Below are 20,212 nucleotides of genomic sequence, written 5' to 3'. Positions count from 1 at the left end.
GGACATGGTCTTCCCTATGGTAGTGTCAAAAGAATTTCACTTGACCCCATCTCCTTTCAATGTGCAGCCAAGGCTTCTCTCCTATTTCATCAGGCTTGTTCAGATTTTGTTAGACTACCTTTACTTCACCCTTTTCAGTCTGAGACCCTTCAAGATAATTTAGCAACATGAGATTAAAACAAATGCTAATCCTGTAACTGGGACGTGGGTGGTGCTGTGGTCTAAACCACTGAGCCTCTTGGGCTTGCTGATTGGAAGGTCATAAGTTCAAATCCCCATGACGGGGTGAGTTCCTGTTGCTCAGTCCCAGCTCCTGCCAACCTAGCAGTTCAAAAGCACGCCAAAAAGTGCAAGTAAATAAATAGGTACTGCTCCGGCGGGAAGGTAAATGGTGTTTCCATGTGCTGCTCTGGTTTCGGTGTTCTGTTGCACCGGAAGCAGCTTAGTCATGCTTGCCACATGACCCGGAGAAACTGCAGACAAACGCCGGCTCCCTCGGCCTGTAAAGCAAGATGAGCACCGCAACCCCAGAGTCGTCTGCAACTGGACTTAAATGTCAGGGGTCCTTTACCTTTACCTTTAATCCTGTAACTGCAAAAAAGCAAGCAAAACTGCACTTGTTTTTGTACTTATATTGTGGTATGTAGGCTGTGCTATGAGAGGAGTGAAGTACGCACCATCTTGCATTAACAGTAAAGCATAGTTTGCAGTGACATGTGAAAACAGCCATTTTCCTGAGTTGCGGCATGGAAGAATTGCCACGATTGGATTTGAATTTATTTAAATCAGTTAGCCCCCAACTAATGCATGCTAGAAAAAGAGTGGACCTTCTGAAAAACACTTTTCAGTGTATATTAGCAGTGCGTTCTGCCCTTTTGGAGGGTTGAAAAGCCCTCTGTTAGTGATGTGACGTTAAGACTTTATTTCCCAGGGCTTCTCACCACTGTAAGCAATGGATGCTTGCAGAATTTTCTGGTATATGTTCTACAGTAAGAACTTGGCTCCACTGTGGTTTGGAGGGGAGCTGAATGCAGGGCCTGCTTGCTTTTGTGGTGCGTGACTTGCAGGTAAAGCAGTCACCTGGTCATTGTGTCTTGCTTGTTGTCGGCATCAGTCAGTCCTGAGAGGTAATGGAGTACGCCTCCAGGAGTGAAGTTAATCACACTGTTAACAGCACTGAAGTGACCTCCCTGGGAGCAAGCCTGGGCAGTGTGTATGGAGGTCCGGGGCTACCCAGAAGACAAGACCGCCGCCCCCCCCTTGACCTCACTGATGTGGTCCAAAGAGAAGCAGAGCAATACGTTTAGCACCAACATGGCAGCAGGTGTTGCCAGAAGGAGGCATGCAAGACACCATCCAGCCATCTTAGGGACTCCACTCCAGATTAGTGTAGGGTTTACTCCTTAAGCCTTTTCTTCTCCCAAAGATGTTCTGCAAGGCAGTTGTGTATTACAGCTGAACATTTTAGTGGCATGTCAAGCCATAACCCAAGGTTTACTGTACACAAACAAACTGGAGATTGGAGTGAAATAAACCATGATTGGTACACCAAGAAGAAACCTTGACTTATCATCATGGTTTATTTTTCCTTACTCCAGCACTAGCCGCGAGGAGCACAGACGTAATTTGCTCATCTACAGTAAGTCATGACTTACAATGATGTGCACAGATGGTCAGACACAAGTTCGAGTCAGTCTTTGAGAAAAACTGATATATACATGGTGTGCTAAAGGTTCTTATAACATTTTTGGGATAAAGTTAGAATATTGCCACTTGCATTGCCAGAGCATATCACTGACACCTTGCCCATTTTCCTTTTCTGAAGAAGCCACCTAGCAAGATCCAAGAGCTGCAAATAGGAGACACAGAAGAGGATAGACCTTGTATGAAAGAACAACTCAGCAAAACTCTAGAGAAGTTGAATGAAATGGAACAACTGAGGGAGAAATTGAAAGCCAGTAAGTCTAGAATTGAAGCGGAGTTAATGGACATGCTGACAATAACTCAGAAACTTCATGAGCAGGAAGAAGCAATGACAGACTTAATCCAGGAGCGAGATTACCTGAAGGACAAATTGAATTCTCTCCAAGCGGAGAGGGATCTCATTAGTAAAGAGATGCAAGAAGCGAAATCAATGGTAAAATATTATTAGTTTTTACTAAGATCCCTTTTCCTTTCTTTTTTTACTATTTACAGTTTATTGATTTTTGTAAAATTGCAAAAGTGCATCTGCCAACCAACCTTTCCTTCCCAATGTCCTTTTAATAGCTTGCACTTTCATATTTGTGCTGGTCTTTTAATGGAAGGGGAAAGTAAGCCAGAAACCTTTACCAGTTGGATATTCTACCATCGCAAGTTACAGTTCTAGGAATCGAGAGCAGATTTTCATAGACCAAATAATGCGCACAGACTGGGGGAATGTTGTGCATGCCCGTGTGAGACCAGGAGCCTGTTCAGGCAAAGTAACAGCTGGCGGAGTGGAAATGGAGCTGGTGGTCTAAAGCTGGCCTTAAATCTTGGAACAGGAGGATTTGTAAGCCATTGAGGAAAGGCTTGTGCTTCAAATCTAGTGGCAGGGGATGGGTCTTCTTGCTCCAACATATGGTGTTCCTGGCAGCAGGCAGCCTGGAGAAGGGTTTGGGCATTAGAGAATTAGGGAGCTCCAGGCCCCACCTTTCAAGGTAAACTCTTCATAAAACTGAGTAAGAAAGCAGAATTTACTTATTGTGTGTTTCTTTTTATATAAAACCTGACTCAGGTCCAACAGATAAGAGAAAGGTCTCTTGAACTGGCGCAAGTGTTTGAGTCAAAGGAAGAGCAAAGTCAGACGGAACGCAATACACAGCAGCAATCTTGATATTTTGTGGACCCTGTGGGCAAGCCTAGAATGCTGAACTGGAAATCAACTTGTGTTAATTTTTATCACTTCATACTTATTTAAAAGAACAAAATTACACATTTGCACAAATATTTGTGTTGTTGAAACTGAAGTGATCTTTCTAAAGTGTGGTGGTATAGAGACAAATTGAGATATGTGCGAGCTCATCGTGACAACCGCTCCGTAGCCACATCTCCAAGGGGAGTCCAAAAAATGTAGGCAGCTGTAATTGATCCCTGAGCTGGCAAAAGCTGGTATAGCAGTCAGCATGTTGGAATTTGGATTGGATCGCCTGGATTTGGGTTATTAATCCAGCCTTGTGCATGACTACAGTCCTGTGCACTGTTCCATGGAGAGTTAGCTCCATTTAATTCAGTGTCTGCTTTTGAATATAATAGGCTGAGCTTGTAGATCTTTAAACAAAGGTCTTCAGCCAGCCAGCAGTCTTGCAAAGTGTTTAATGGGATTTCTGCTTCATGCTAACCATTTAAGGAAGTCTCTAGCTTCTGCTCAAATCTTTTCCCATTTCCACTGCTGGATTTATGTATAGGCTAAGTAGGCTGAAGCCTAGGGTCTCTAAATCTATAGGGCTTCCCTAGCCTGCCCAACACCCAGCAGGCAGTCTCCTCTCTCCCCAAATTGCAAACCCAAGACTTCATGCGAGGGCAGGGCAACTTGGGCCCAGCAACTATGAGACTCGGGGCCAGCCAGTGGAGCCCAATTTGAAACTCTGGGGCCCAACCTGAATTTTTTTTGTGGGGCACTACTTCACAGCCAAAGTCTGCAAAATCTTACAAGATATAAATCCATGTGCTAGATCATTTTCACAAGGTCAGCAAAGTCCTTCAGAAGTCAGGTCTGTTACTGAGTTCTTGTGCAAGTTTGTACAGTTTTCTTGATTTTTAAAGGAAAATTAGAGAAGATTTTGATGAGCTTGAGAAATAGGCAAAAGCCAACTTGCCAAATGTCAATTATAAAACAAGGAGACAAAGAGTGAGGGCACGGCAAAGAAATGATAGAAGTCCACCTGATGCCTTAGATGCACTTTCTTCAAGAGATAAGTTTAGGATAAAATCCTTTATTCCTATATTCCTTTATTAGATGCACTTGAAGCCAATTTAAAAAGAGGTACTGTGTTGCAGAATTGTTTTCCATTCTTGCTATCCTGATAGCATCTAAGCAAGAAATTCAGCAAGGTGTAGAACTGTTGATGGAATATCTACCCAGAAGATATTGACCTGAAATTTCTTGATGAACTTTTGCACTTTCACCTGTATGTGAGACAAAGCCATAGTCACTGCACCACCACTGGCTTTAAACCGGAACGCTGTTCCTGTTCATGCATAATGCTGGAGACACACATGCCAGAGAACCCCTCTTTGCATCAGGCTTGGGGACAGGTTGGTGTTAGGGAGAGGATGCGCTAGAGAGGATCTTTCATAGGCTTGGATCTTCAGGGGAGGCCTGCAAGACGTCTCCAGTCTGATTTGGCCCTTATGCAGCGGAGAGCTGCATAGCGCTGTGAGTGTATGGCTTTTCCTTTAGTGTAAGGGGCTAACCGCGCATCAGAGCCACCTTGCCATAGACGCCAACTCCTATGGACCAACGAGAGATCTCCCCTCCCAATAAAATATATGAGGGGGGCAGCCCCCCCCATTGATGGGCATTACCATTCAAATTGTGTGTGTGCTGTGTCATGTGGTTGATTATGTGGGACAGGGCTTACCTGCTGCCACCCCCATTTTATTCAAATTGGCACCCCTTGTGGCAGCTCTCAAACAAAGCGCCTCTAGAAACGCAAGGTGCACTTCTTAGGTAGATACTTTGTCCACTTAGCTCAGGACTGTCTGTACTAACAGGATTGTGCGTCTCAAGAGTTTCAGGCTGGGGAGGGGGTGTTAAAAGCTGCTTTAGGCCGAGTCAGATCTCTGGCCCACCTAGGTCAGCCCTACCTGGAGATCCAGGAAACCGAACCTGTGACGCACCAGCATACACCCCTTAAATGATAATTTTAGACTCTAGTCTTCACAATGCTGAAAAGGGGAAATATTTAAGTAATCTAAGAAGCTGCCTTATGCAGAGCCAGATCATGGGACAATCTAGCTCAGTACAGTGGTGGACCTTGGGGACAGCAGCGCCCTTGTGGGCTGCCAAAATTCAGCTCCCTCCACTTCTTGCCTTCCACTTTATGTACATCATATTCAGGACTTTAAATTGTGCTTTTATATCAAATTTCCTTTTCTGCGTATACTGTAATGTTTTACTGTTGCTATGGCCATTGGCTAATGCGAATAAAGTTTTTTTTTTTATAATCTCTCTCTCTATGTACATCATATATGCAGCATCCTCGAGGCTTCGCACCCAGTAAGACCGAACCAGTTGCGCTCCCCTAAATCTGCATCTGCTCAGAACTGTCTATGACTGTCAGAGGCTCTTGAGGGTTCCAGGAAGGTGACTGGCTCAGACCTACCTGGGTTGAACCTTGGTGCCCTTCTGGATGCAGAGAGGATGCTCTGCCACTGAGTTGCAGCCTTTCCCCAAGGTCTAACCTGGATTGAGCTCCTTGCATCCAAAAGGATGTGCTTTAACCACTGAGCTCTGGTCCTCCTTCCACTTTTAACATTATCTGCAACCAAATAACTTCAGTTCAGCAGTGTGGGGAGATTCACCTGCAGGATTTCTGCCTGGCACTCTCAGCTGTTATAGAAGTCCAGAACTCCTGCCAGTAAAGGGAGGACAGCTTATGGCAGTGAGCACCATCTGTTCATCGCATACAGGACGTTCCTTGTGTCGGTCCAATGAAAGAGAGAAAGAATGTCCTAAAACACACTTCTCCTTTTAAAAAGAAACAAAGCACTTTCCCATTGCCACTCCGTAACCTCAGAACCATGTTTAGCAGCATACAAAAATAATGAAGGATAATGTATTTAAAATTCCCAACAAATATTATTGTTGGGATTTTTTTAAGTACCAACTATCCCTGCTTTTAACAGTGCAGCCCTACGCATGTTTAGTGATAAAAGGAAGTAGAACAGCCAGATGAATCACTGCACTGCTTTTCAATTAGGTATGCGCACGTATGCGCACGTTGAGTGTGCTGGCAGCAGCTGGGAATGTTAACTCTATATAGCAGCTTTGTTCCAAGTTCTATGTAAGCTGTCATTTCACATCAAAAAAGTTTGTAGCGGGAAAAGCACTTATGTCCTGCGTGGGCTGTATAATTATGCTGCTGCTTCTTTTTTCACATTAGAGGTTCGAAAATTTGACAAGCAGACACTGCCCTCATTCTTTTGAGAGAAAGTTACTATTATTTTTTGTTCTTATTCAAATGGGGTGGGGGTGGGATTTTGATCCTGTTTCCTGAAGAAGCTTTCAATCTATTGAAGCGATATACATAGCTGCTTCTCTACCCAAATTGGATTTAGAGTGGTGGTGTTCATTTTACCAAATACAGTCATGCCCCATGTTACGTTTGCTTCATGTTACGTTCTCTCAGGTTATGTCCCGCGGCAACCCGGAAGTACTGGAATGGGTTACTTCCAGGTTTCGCCGCTCGTGCATGCGCAGACACACAAAATGACATCACGCGCATGCGCAGAAGACCAAATCGTAACCCCCCCCGCGCGCACAGACGCGCTGCTACGGGTTGTGCTCTTTTCATGTTGCAAACGGGCCTCCTGTTCGCAACCAGAGGTACCACTGTACTGCTACTCCAGTCTCTTTGTACTACTCTGCGTCCATGGTCCATGGAATACACCATGTGGCTGAGCCACTGTAGTACTTGTTTGAAACTGGAGTAGAAATAGGTACTCTTCCCCCCCCCCCCCCCCGCTTAGTATTTTGCAGTTGAGCATCCCAATGTCCTGTTAAAATATGATTTTAGTTCCATCCTCCAAACTGCTCCTGGCTTTTGAACCACTGATACTTCTCTGGGTTTTTAAATATTGTTTTTTTGGGATACTGTTTTCTTTCATGCAGCTGAAACGCTGTGGAAACAGTCCTATATACAGCTGCAAAAAAGGTGAGAGAAATGAAAGGACACAGTAAGTGTTGCCTGTAGTCTTACAAATACCTTTGCAAAATTGCTAGACCCCCCCAAGAGAAATTGGCTAGCTGGCTGACCTGCAACCTAAAAATGGGGAGGAAGGGGAAGCATTTTTTCAATGCTTCTGTGCCAATAAGTGATTTTACCTGGCTGTGGACAAGAAGCTATTTTCAAGCTGGAAGATGTGATTATGGTCTGGGTCTGCAAGCGAAAGAGTAAAGTGAAGGGGGAGCAGCATTACCCACTGCCACCCACAAATGCTTTGCTAGGGTTGCCATATATCTGGAATTTCCCGGACATATACAGAATACTGCATTCATCAGCAGCGTCCAAGTGGAAATCAGCTAAATGTCTGGGAAAATCTGAACATATGGCTGCCCATGTCAGCAGTGCCGATTTTGCCAATTTCCCCTTAAAATAGCTCAAAAATGGCATTTTTGTGTGTGTGATTTGTGCTTATTACACAGAAAAGTCAGGTTCACTTAAGACAGGGGTCCTCAAACTATTTAAACGGGGCCAGTTCACTGTCCATAAGACACTGTTGGGGCCAGACTATAAAAAAAATATGAACGAATTCCTATGCACACTGCACATATTTTATTTCTAGTGCACAAAAAACAGGAAAAGTACAATATTTAAAATGAAGAACAATTTTAATCAACATAAACTTATATGTAATTTTTTTAAAAATTATTTTGACTGTGTCAGACCAATAAGTATTTCAATGGGAAGTATGGGCCTGCTTTTGGCAAATGAGACGGTCAATATCCGGTTCCATATTTGTCACTGCTAGTCGTAGCAAGTGATGCAAGTGTTCATCAGTTAGTCTGGATCTGGTTGGAGATTTCAGATGTTTCATTTGGGAAAAAGTCTGTTCACAGACATAGGTGCTGCCAAAGATGGTTGCAAATTTGAGTGCATGGTTCTGAGATTAAGATACGTCTCAGAGAGGCGCTTGATTTGAATGTGTCTCATTGAGGGTTGTGGGGAACCACAGACCTTAAGCTCTAGGGAGAAAAAATGTGGGGTGGAAATTCAGTAACTGCTCAGTCCCGCTTCGGGGGTGGAGATTCGGATGAACCCATACCATTTATTTTTTCAAAGCCTGCCTCCGCCTGGGCTCGTCTTGGATGGCAGGCAGACGTTTACTTGCAAGCAACCCGATGCTGAGTTTTCCTTGCGAGCAAGCGTGCCTTGGATCGCAGCCCAGCTCCCAAGCACTTTTCCCAGGACAAAAACTCGCTAGGATGATGGCAGCCATCTTTTTCCTTGGACGTGATCCCCAGTGGCCCCAGGGGTGTTTCCTCATGAGTAAGCACTGGAGCCCTGCGTTCCTTGTGAGCGAACTTCTTCCCCTTTTCCCTGCCTTCTGAGCATAGCTCACCATCGGTGTGGAGGCTGCCGCAGGCAACGGAGGGTGAGCCCGGCCGGAGGAGGCGGTGGTTGGGGCCGCTGAGCTGGGCTGCAAGGATAACAGGGCTGGATCAGGTGGAGAGGGCGGGGGAGCGCAGGGCGTGAGCGAGCAGCATGGTGGCTGGTGATTGAGAGACAGGCCTCAAGGCAAGGCAGGGCCAGGAGGGGTAAATCCTGACCCGCCTCTTTCCCTCCCGCCTGCTCTGCTTAAAGGCACCGTGGAGCAAGCTCTCCAAAGCGCTTTGAGTCTCCTCAATGGCTTTGCAATGGGTTCTGCAGTGGCTGGGCGGATTTATGACCCTGGCGGGCTGGATTCGGCCCGCATCCCATAGTTTGAGGACCCCTGACTTAAGACAACAAACTTCACCAAGCTCAATCAGAACATACCAAAGTTTATTGATTATTTCAAAACAAAACAAAAAAAGGTTTGTTTTCATAAGGAAAAAAAAGGAGCGAGTTGCATTCATAAAAGTTAACATTCACATTCCATTGTCATTATATAAAGCAACATGAACGTATAAAATTGCAGTTGAAGTGATAAAAATTAAGAATGCAGTCCTGCTGGGTTTTCGCAAGAAGCTGAAAAATGCATCTTAAAATCTGTATATATAATTTTACACCCTCCCCCCCCAACCCCGTATTTACAAAAACAAATGAACAAATGTATTTTCCAGAAGTTCTGCTTCAGATTTAAGTCAGGCAAGTTTCAAGATATTGACACAAGTCTCTTTGGACTGGTGTGGCACAGGTGCAAAGCTGAATTTAATTTTTTGTTTGCTTATTCCGTGTCACTGACCATATGCAAATTTTCAGCAACAAATATATTGCCATGGGAAGAGGGAGAGAAGCCACCAGCCACACTGAGTTGCTGGAAAATACAGAATGAAGTGCAGAGAAGGTTAGTATTGATTAAGGCCCGGTCTATGCAGAGAGCAGATCACCTGGGAAAACTGCAGCAGAACTATACCATGTTGGAATGAGTTTCCCATGAAAAGGCGCACATCAGGGAGCTGTTTAGGCCATTTCTCTCTAAAATCCAGTTTTCCATGTGAAGCAAGTCTGACCACCATCCCACTGGAGGACACAATGGACAGGGATTCAATTGGGAGATCCCCCATCTCCTATCTAAAGTGGCACAGTCCATTTTTTAAGCACCCACCCCAATCTTTTCTGTGTTGTAGGCCAGACCAAACCCATCATTTTACAAATGGGATTTCAAAGAAGCCATCTTTCCTCTTTTCTTCCTCCAAGCCTCTGCATAAATCTCAATGAACTGCTAGGTTTACGTTACTTTCGGGTGGATTGGGCCCTTCAGTGGAGCTGAAATGAAACTGTCTCTGAGGTGGCTTGGTATTTCCAAAAGCAACAAAATGCAGAAACCATACTTTGGTAAACTTACCAAATTAAGGTTACTTGGGGGTAGGGAGGGTGGATGGATGGGTGATAAGCTTGAGGCTTCTCCTCACTCACTTTGAAAAAGCACCCCCCCCCCAAAAAAAACAACAACAACCCAACAACAAAACCACAATAAAACCACCACACTTCTCGAACTAAAATAAATGGGGAGTGCAGAGTGAATCCTAATCACAACCACTAGGCAAAAGGCTGCCTGTAGGTGCCATCCCCCAGGCGTTATGGACCACAGCTCCCATAATCCCTTATCACTAGTCATGTGGGCTGGGGCTGATGGCAGCTATGGTCCAGTAACATCTGGAGGACTTCAAGGTTCTCCTTCCCTGATACAGAGAACATTAGAGCTGAACATTTCAGCACTAGCACTGGAGAAGTCACTAAAGCACTGATTGAAATATGCATATAAACATCCCTCCCAAATGGTTTGGCACTCAGGCCACCACTCAAGATGCCTTGAATGGACCTATCTGGACACTGCAGGTGAGACATGGGTCAAATTAAGAACTGTTATTCCAAGAGTGGCAAGAGCCACACCTCTGGTTTCTTTCCCGAGAGATGTGGGTCATTGCCAGCCTCCCCACTAACATCTAGCAATTCTCCAATATGTCCTTTGTAGGCACAGCGGAAGTGAGAAGTTCTGATTTACTGGCCCCATTTTTTTGAAAAGAGGTGGCAATGGGGAAAGAATGAGCAAAGGAAGACTGAACCTTGATTAAATGCTGGGGAGTTTTAGGAGCAGCCCCAGTCGCCACATGCCACATCATCGCAGGCTCAGATCTGCTACAAAAACATTTTAACTGGACCATACATATGCCCTACTATGTGGAATTGCTTGCTGCTGGTGAATATCCTTTGCCTTGCATAGAAGCAATGTGTGAACCGAAGCTTACACTCTTTTAACTTGAATCGTAAATTCCAAACCAGTTTTCTATAGGGCCTCTTCCACCGTTGGAGGAAGTGCTGAGGTTGTGCGCAACACTCACGGTAAAGGAGAGGGAGGGGGAACCCGTGGTGCTCTGTGTCCACTGCATGTGCCCAAACGAGCCACATCAGACACTACATGGCGGCAAACGCATGCACCCACCAGACACGTGCAGCTGAAGGCATGCTTGGCGTTGCACATGCAAAATAGCGCCAGGTGTCCACATTGAAAGGATTCTGCAGGGGACGTCTTTGAAACCTATTGTTGGAATTGGCCATTAAGATGTGCCACACTTTGGAGGAGATTGAAGGTGATGCGTCTCCTGCCTCCCTTCACAGAACAGAAGGGATAACAGTACAGGCTGTTTTAGGTTTTGCATCCCACACCTTTCAAAAAAAGGGGGGGAAGGGAGGGCTGATGTCTCATGGGTTGGACCTGCCACCCGCTCAACAGAATACGGAAGAGGACGACAAGGTTAGCACAGCAAAGAACCCATGGCTTGCATCCTTCGACGGTGCTCGGGACACTGACTTGAGCTTGTGAAGAAGTCATACATTCTAGGCAATGTGGCAACCTGCATCCAAAAGGCAGGTGCGCAAGCCCATCACAGCAGAAGTCAAAGCAGGTCAGAAAACGCAGGTCCCACATTTTCACACAGCCAAAGGACACCAATCTAGAGTTTGGGTGGGTGGGGAGAATAGGTGCATGTTCACTTTGGCTGTGAGATACCTGTTTGGTGGGAGAAGAGAGAGCCTGGACAAAGGACACATTTCAAAAAGGTGGGAATTAACCTCAGGTTTTGAGTTGGACATAGATGTCTGGGAGAATGGGTGCTTCAGTTGTTTTGTTTTTCAGGTATTCCTGATGGGTCGGATTGGATAGGAGAAAAAAATGGGGGGGGGGTGTTTTCTCTAAATGTTCACATTGTCCCTTTAAAAGGGTATGGCACAACTTTCTCATTAGAGGAACTGGGGTGGCAATGGGGGAAATGAAGATTCCGCCAACAAACATCGTTTATGGCTTAGCAACAGAATGGTTACCTACCAAAAATTCCTAGTGCTATTTTGGGGGAACTGTAACATACCACTTGTGCTATATCTTTGGTTGGAAGGGGCGGGGGGGACAGAGCCATGCACAGCCCTTCCTCTTCCTTGGACAAGGGTGAAGATGGCTGAACAGAGGACAGATCATCCATCGCAGCGGGCAAAAATCTCACACAATTTTTGTCATCAAAACAGCAAGGTTGCTTTCTCAAAACTTGCATTAGGAAGGGGGAGGAACAGATGAAAAGGATGGCACCCCCCGTTATGCTGTTTTGTTTTTTTTAAATCACAATGCAAACCAAAGGTCCTCTTAAAAAAAAAAGCCAAAAAGCCTAGCCAAAATATAGAACCATTTGTATATTTTTCTTCTTTTTCTTTTTCTGGTGGGCCTGATTTGCTTCCAAGCGTTCATTTTTGACTCCGAGAGTGCTGTTCGTTTAGCACTGTGTGCTGGGGTTAAAATCTTTGCATCTGAAGTATCCTGAGATGGCAACGTTCTGCAAAATTAGTCATGGAACTCCCTGGCTTTCCTTCAGCGGTGTAGCTGTTCCCCCGCGGTTTGTAGGACAACAGCATCGGCAGCTCCAGGGGGTTAGGCTGTAAAAAAAGGAAAGGGGGGGGGGAGAGACGGAAGGCAGGGGTTGGGAAGAAAGAGAGAGAAATTCAGCTTAAGTTGTTGTTGTGAACATGGACCAGGAAGAGAAAGAAACAGATATAGCAGTGTGGCACCATGTCAGAAATCAAGGCTTAGAATTTGCAAGGAGTTAAAGAGGTACATGATTTGGAAAGGGGTTGGGGAGGGAAAATGCCAAACCAAATTCGTAATTAAGCAGATAAGCGCGATGATTAGAATTCTGGGAGCTGTAGTTTGTTAAGGGTGCTCCCCCGCCCCCCACTCCCAGAGCTACACATCCCCGTGTGTTTTATCAATCAATCCCAGGGCACTCTGCAAATTGCAGCCCTGTGAGGGGAAACAGGGGTCTCCCAGGAAACCTCTACTCCCTTGGTGAACTACAGTTCCCACAGTTCTTTGGGGAAAGCCATTGCTCTTTAAAGTGGCATCCTAGTACTTTAGACATACGCTGGGGGTGCAGCTAGTGGGGTTAGCAAAGCATCATGTGCATTCAAACGGGTTAATTGTGCAACTCCGTTTAGGGAAGGAGCTCCGCACAGTGCTAAAACACTCTTCGCATGCTCCTTTGCTTTGCTGTGATTATCACAGGACGTTTCGTGCCTCTGTGAGCAGCCACATCCCCTTCATGAGATATGGGGACGGGATTCTTTCATTCGCCAAGCTGAGGGGCAAGGTGAGGAGGGAACGCCTGAGGCTGCCAGAAAATAAAAAGCTTGGGTGCCACCTAGCGTTGAAGGGAAGGTTTGCTCTCTTGTTTTCTTCCAAGTATGAAATCTCACCTCACCTTTCTGCTAACCACGGCAGCTTTCCACACTGCCCACTTAACAAAGCTGCCTAGATATAAATGCAAGCTTTAGAGTTCTATCTACAGTTCTTCATGTGCCTCCTCTTTGAGAGGTCCGGAGGGTGGCAACACAAGAACGGGGCCTTCTCTGTAATAGCTCCCCTTCCGTGGAATGCTCTCCCCAGGGAAGTTTGCCTGGTGCTTTCATTATACACCTTTAGGCGCCAGGCAAAAACATTCCTTTTTAACCAGGACTTTTGGTTGACATCTTAGGCCCATTTAAAATGTGGGGTTTTTTTGGGGGGGTGTTATTGGGTTGTTGTTGTTTTCATTTTGATTATGCATTTTGTATTTTATATTTTGATTTTATTCTGTGAAGATGCCCTGAGACCTGCTGGTATAAAGCAGTACTGTATATGAATTCAATAAATAAATAATAAATAAAGACAGTTTATTTTAAGGAAGATGTCACTGTGCAAATCTGCCTCACTGGTTTCCTTTGTGTTTATTTGTTTTAAGAGGCCATGGCGGAGCTATTTAACTTTTATGAGACTGATTCCTATCTGCTCTCTGATCAACAAATGATGGTATGCCATTTTATTGCTCAGTGCAAGTCACCCAAGTTACATTGTAGAATAACAGGGTGTTCTCCATGTATTTTGTGGTTTTATATCTTTATTTTGCTCTGTGAGCTGCCCTGAGACCCTAGGTATGAGGCAGTATATAGATTCAAACAACAACAAGAACAACAAGACTCTAGAGGTGGGGAACACTGGGCCCTGCCATTGCTGCTGAACAACTCCTATCTTCCTTGGCCACTGGCCATGCTTGCTTGGGCTGATGGGAGTTGTGAAGTTCAGCAACATCTGGAAGGCCAAAGTACCCCCCACGCCTTCCCATAAACTAATAGCAAACCCATGTTCCCAGGTACCAATTCTTACTTGACCGAAACAGCAGCATCCACACACAAGGAGATTCTCCCAGCTGGCCTGCAATGACTGAACTCTGGTATTGGCCTCTCTCTTTCCCCACACTTTATATTTAACTGATGGGACAGACGAGAATTTCGGAAATTGTAACAGGGATGGAGCATCCTTGGGACTCTCCTCAGTCACTGTCGCTTATTTCTGACTTTGCACCTTCCTCAGGTGTTTCTGCCTGGCTGGAATGTGTCCTGAACTCCCATAATACCTCCCTGCTTGCCTGGATGGATAGAGAGGGTTGGGTTTAGAAACTAGAGTACGGCACAAAAGGTGGCTTCATGTTCATTGCTCCACTCCCTTGTAGGGATGGTGGCCTAAGGCAAGCACAACCAGCTGAGGTTCACTAGGCCAATGTATTGGGTTGTGGCCAATGTAGAGGAGTATACTTGTTCTGCTGTTGGCAGAAGGGAATACATAAGCAGGGGGCTGGCAACTTTGCTGAACCATTTCCCACCAATGCAACGTTTGTGTTGGATTCCTCTGTTGTACAACAGTAAAACTCACCTGTCTGCAAATGCAATAATCCTTGCATTAACGAACAGAATGAAGTCCATTATTTATTATAGTTCTTAATTATCTATGGACATTCTTATAGTTGTGTTTAGCTTTTCTTGATTTGTTTTCCATTTGGAAGGCAGATTCTAGCATTTTAAAATAAATACATTTGAAAACAAACAAACAAACAATGACTTGGTGCTTCATGTCCCCAGATTATGTAACAGAGGAAAAACTTGAAAACAGAGATGACTATTATGGACATGAAATGGACCATATGCATCTACAGGGCGATATTTTAAATGGAAGTAGGAAGGTGATTGGTTTGGCATTCTTCCCTCTTTGTTACATGTGGCAATTAACACACTTTTGAGAATCAAAAACATTTAGGAAGGAGTTGCGTACAATGTGTGAAGAATACACAACAGACACAGAATCCACAAACAGATGGACTCATGTTATTCTATATCAACAGGCAATCAAAGCCAGGTGATGTCAAAATACAGAGATTTTGCAAGTCTTATTCAGATAGGAGCAGCATGCAGCTAGCAGTTAAATACCATCAAATCATTTAAACACCTCACAAGTGCAATGCCAGAATACTTGGGGAGTCAATGGAAGCCAGTTGTTCTTTCCTTCCAATTGAAATTTTCACTTCTAGAGTCACCAAGAAACCAACATATGGATTCATCGATGCTTAAAACTGAGCACAATTCTCCAAAAACCTCTTGGGGCCCCACTGAAATCCACAGAGGCACTCAAGTCTCTGTGGTTTTTGGAGGACTGTACCAACTGCAGGTTTGATTAACTCCAAAAGAAGCTTATGCTAGGGCTGGGGCAATTACTTACTTGGGGAATGAGCTGGGATTCACCTCTCCTTCTGTGAAACTTGTAATGGCTATGGGGCTCCAAATGGGTTCTGACAGTCTGCTCCACCTTAGCTTAGTGGTACAGGATTTGCCTTGTCTGCAGAAGGGCCCGAGTTCAATCCCCATCATCTCCAGGTGGGGCTGAGAGAGAACCCAATCCTGGAGAGCCACTGCCTGTCAGTGTAAACACTACTGAGTTAGATGGACCAATGGTCCGACTCAATATAAGCTAGATACCTGTGTTCCTTGCAAGCCCAGAAATATCAGACTCTGCATCTGTTGAGACACACAAGGCTCTACACACCACTTTGCACACTGGCACATTAAGTGCACTTAATGTAACAGAAAAAACAATAGAAGTGGTGTCTGCCATAAAACATGTGTGAGTGAACCCAACTGGAATAGAAGCCACACATCTCCCAATCCCAAAGGTCTCCAAGGCTTGGGTGAAAAAGGAGCTAGGTAAAGGTAAAGGGACCCCTGACCATTAGGTCCAGTCGTGGCCGACTCTGGGGTTGCGACGCTCATCTCACTTTACCGGCCGAGGGAGCCGGTGTACAGCTTCCAGGTCATGTGGCCAGCATGACTAAGCCGCTTCTGGCGAACCAGAGCAGCGCACGGAAACGCCGTTTACCTTCCCGCCAGAGTGGTACCTATTTATCTACTTGCACTTTGACATGCTTTCGAACTGCTAGGTTAGCAGGAGCAGGGACCGAGCAATGGGAGCTCACCCCGTCATGGGGATTCTAACCGCTGACCTTCTGATCAGCAAGTCCTAGGCTCTGTGGTTTAACCCACAGTGCCACCCGCGAGTGAACCTAACAGGAATAGAAGCCACACATCCCCCAGTCACAAAGGTCTCCAAGGCTTGGGTGAAAAAGGAGCTAACTTTGCTCAAAAAGCAGCTTTCCTGTATAACCAGCTGCTGAATAACTATCACCATACCAAGGTTCTTTCTAAAAGGATTAACGTACAAAGGCCATCGATATCCTAAACACAGTAACTACAATCTTGTGGCTCAGGATGTTGACATAGTCAAGACAAAATGAACGAAGGCAAAATGGGTTGGGCTTATTCACATTTTTAAGGGGGGGAAAGAAAAAAAAGGACAAACAGAAGGACCTTCTGCATAAAAAACAGATCCCACTTCCACTGGCTGTAGCTCATCTGCTGATTACACAAAATACTGGAAGGGTTTGGATAATTTGCAGTTGCCTGCTTGGACAATGGCTCTCATGGAAAAGTTGACTAAATGCTAAAAAGGCACTGAACGGACAGCAAATGGAAAATGATTCTGCAGAAATACGCCGTGCCTTTACAGCAGGGGTAAGCAACCTAAGGCCCATGGGCCACAAGCAGCCCATGGGGGTTGTTTAATCGGCCCACAAGCTGCCCCTGAACCCAGCCACCCGCTCGGCGAGTTCCCACACACTGCGCTAAACCGGCGCAGCGCAGGGACTCGCTTCCATGGCGCCAGAAATCGTGTCTGCGCAGACGACGGAAATCACAAGCGCACGCGATCTGGCCCATGGAGGGATCTCTGCTGGAGTGAACCGGCCCAGGTGAGGTAAACCTTGCCAACCCCTGCTTTATAGCATGCATATCAGAAATGAACTCAGGTGTGCAATCTCCGGGAATTATGGCAGGGTATATTAGGCTAACTTCTGCTCCTTATTCTCATGAGAGATGAGGATTTTTCCCTCCCCCTTTTATTGTATGGGGGCTTCTCATGTTGTTATACTGGAAAAATCAAATGAAAGCATTTACACAGTTAAATAATAATAACAATTGCATGCAAATTCTGTCCATCCCTTCATCTGTGTACTTCAGTTTTGACAACAAAGATTTCAGGGAACTGGGGATGTCTCATGGTTTTTATGGCCAGGGTTGGGGGTATCTGGCAACTCCCCTGGCTTTCATGGCTCCAGGAAAGAGAGAAGTAGCCACAGGTTGAGGGACCTGTGGAAAAGGGCAACGAAGACCCAGAAGTGTGCAGAAGTCGAGAAGCAAACCAGGCTCCTCTGACTTCTGGGCCTTTTTGCAGAAAAAAGATCCATGCATCTCCAAACACCTTCTAAACCTCAATCAAGATGGCCACAAAGCTTTTACTGAACGAAAAGCTTTCAATGCTCTGGCCTGTGCTAGATATCTTATCTTGCTTTTAATAAAAACATCTCCACTAAAAAAGAAGAAAATCCAAAACTCCCAAATGGCACCCGAAACCCGTATGGCAGGCATTGTACCTGGCGATGTTTGGCAAGGAGGGTTGCCAGCCAAGGGCTGAGATTACAAGAATCACATTTTAATTGATTTCAGGGATCGCTTGGTTAATCCATGCCTTCCCAGGCCCTAATTCTTGAGAACAGGATACCTGTCACAATACATTAGATTCGTCTGAGAAGGTTCTTAAAAGGAGAGGTCTGACTGACGGTCTGGTCGGCACTGAACTGGCTGCAATCCTAGGGCGCACTCTTTTCTGCAAAGGGTGAGGCAAACAGAGTATAAAGCACGTGAAAATGCAACAGATGATCTGGGCAAAGCGAGGTTAACAAGGCAACGCAACTGAGCTCCGGAAGCTAAAATGGAAACGAAAAATGTTAAAAGGAAAGGGTGGTGGGGCGGGGGGGGGGGGGGGAGAGAGACAGCACACAACTTACTGTGAGAAAAGCGGACCAGTTTGTGAAGAAGAAGAAAATCTCCTTCCCAGATATCAACTGAGAAGCATGTGGTTCCTTTTCACAACTCCACTCAATGCAGCAGAGAAAGAAAGCCTCACTCTATTGGCTTTCTGCTCCATTCAGAGTGTGGGGGAAATACAGCTTACATGCCTTCAACGACTCCCTGCTATCCCCCACCTGAGATGCCTCACTGATTCTGAGTTCCATCTTCTGCAGGACCTGCCTAGTAAATTAACCAGGATTCTCTGTGTACTAGTCTCACGGGGCCCTTCATGGGTAGGAGGGAATGGCAGGGTGCAACACTGGTCCCCATTATCACCTAGAGGTACGAAGCCTCTTGACTGGCCAGGCCTCCTAAAATGTATAGGCCACCAGACACCTATAGAATCGTGGAGTTGGAAGGGACCCTAACAGCCATCTAGCTCAACCCCCTACAATCCAGTTTGAAACCATACCAGACCCTGCTTAGCTTTGCAAATGTGCTGGAAGTTATATTGCTGCAGTCTTGCGGCTGTCCGTTCCAGCTCAACAAAAAGGTTCATGTCTATATACTGCACTTTGTTCCCGTCTTAAGTGTATTTCGAAAAGGTGTCTAAGCAACATTAATGCAAGCACTAGCCTAAGCTTAGGGAAAAAGCTATTCCACTATACAGGGGCCACCACAGAAAAGGCCGTCCCTCTAGCGACCACTGGCTATATTCCCATAGGCTTTGGCATGACAAGGCAGGCCCCACCAAGTAATTGTAATGGTGGAGAGCTTTCATCTTCCGCACCCTGGCGGGGTAACTTTGTCAGGTGGGTGGGACACCCAACTGTCAAAGGGGTGGGGGAGATGTTGCTCAAGCAGGTTTGAACTCCCTGTGTGTTACCTGATGGGCAGAGAGCTCAGCCCTGCTTTGTGCAGGCCTTGGCTGAGCCAGCCAGTTCCCAGCAGGCATTCACTAGCTCACCTGAAATGAACAGGGTTGAACTCCCTGCATCAGCAGACATGCAGGAAGTTTTCTCCTGCTTTATGAAGCTGCGTCTTTACCAGCCCAACATCTGACACAAGTGTGGTTTAGGGGGAATCTGCCTCACAGGCCAAATGGGGAGGCCTGGTGACCCAAGTCTAGCCCATGGGCTGAAGGTCCCCCCACACCTGATGAACAGCAATGATACCTGAAGTGGTGCAAAAACAAATTAAGACATTATAGGTCAGTACCAACACCTGGCCCAGTAGCTTATCTACAATCCGTGTTAATTCCTTTAAGAGTGATAGGCTGCCCCAGTAAGTAGCTTAGCGGCTGAATTTTCCATTATCTTGCAGCTTCCTGACCAGCCTTTAACAAAACTGAGTAATAATAATAACAACAATAATTTTATTATTTATACCCCACCCATTTGGGTGGCTACCAGCAGAACACTAAAAACAGAATAAAACTTCAAACATTAAAAACTTCCCTAAACAGGGCTGCCTTCAGATGTCTTCTGAAAGTCAGGATAGTTGCTTATTTCCTAGAGACCTGATGGGAGGGTGTTCCACAGGGCGGGTGTCACTACCGAGAAGGCCTCCTGCCTGGCTTCCTGTATGGAACTATGTTATGGAGCTATGGGTGGCATTTTAATAGCATATATACATTTATTTTTGCTAGGATTTTGAATACTGCGCAATCCTGCCCTGCAATCATCAGATGAAGGGCAGACTGATAGCACTAAAGTAAATGGGGTATTAGGGGAGGGGTTGTACCTCTTGTGGGGGAACATGTCATGCAGCTTCCCAGGTAGTTCATCCCCACTCTGCTCAATTTTACCCTTGGACTGCCATCTGTCCAGATTTTAATTTGCTCTGAACTCATTTTAAGATGTATTTTAACTAACTGATTGCCTGTTTTTATGTTCTTGTATACTGTCTTAGTTACATGATGTTAGCCGCCCTGAGCCCGGCTCTGGCTGGGGTGGGCAGCGTACAAATAATAATGTATTATTATTTGGGGTTCCTAGAAGTTGTCAGCACGTGACAGTGTCCACACCCTGAGAATGGCTTCAACCGGCCAGCAAAACCAGGTGAGGGCAGCT

The 20,212-nt window shown here is 45.6% G+C and overlaps 1 protein-coding gene and 1 long non-coding RNA gene across 10 annotated transcripts in view; one reads left to right on the top strand and one right to left on the bottom strand.

Annotated features, from left to right (window-relative positions):
• The first annotated feature begins 104 nt into the window (after positions 1-104).
• Positions 105-5,183, top strand: LOC308468137. The gene is made up of 2 exons (XR_013981479.1): positions 105-2,137; positions 2,759-5,183. It is a non-coding gene; the product is annotated as an uncharacterized lncRNA (long non-coding RNA).
• Positions 5,184-8,708: 3,525 nt separating this feature from the next.
• Positions 8,709-20,212, bottom strand: part of ATP11C (ATPase phospholipid transporting 11C (ATP11C blood group)) — a 100,585-nt gene continuing 89,081 nt past the window's right edge. For 4 of the 9 annotated variants that reach the window (XM_080990053.1, XM_080990057.1, XM_080990052.1 and 1 more), the window contains exon 29: positions 8,709-12,311. In XM_080990053.1, coding sequence (XP_080846179.1) covers positions 12,171-12,311 — 141 coding nt within the window. In that variant the 3' untranslated portion in view covers positions 8,709-12,170. Of the gene's footprint in view, positions 12,312-17,850; positions 18,056-20,212 lie in introns of those variants that run through there. The other 5 variants (XM_080990058.1, XM_080990054.1, XR_013981475.1 and 2 more) reach the window with 4 other exon arrangements.

This window comes from Podarcis pityusensis (genome assembly GCF_964106645.2).
Source record: "Podarcis pityusensis genome assembly, chromosome: Z".
Classification (NCBI taxonomy): Eukaryota; Metazoa; Chordata; class Lepidosauria; order Squamata; family Lacertidae; genus Podarcis; species Podarcis pityusensis.
This window is presented reverse-complemented; position numbering and strand designations above follow the sequence as displayed.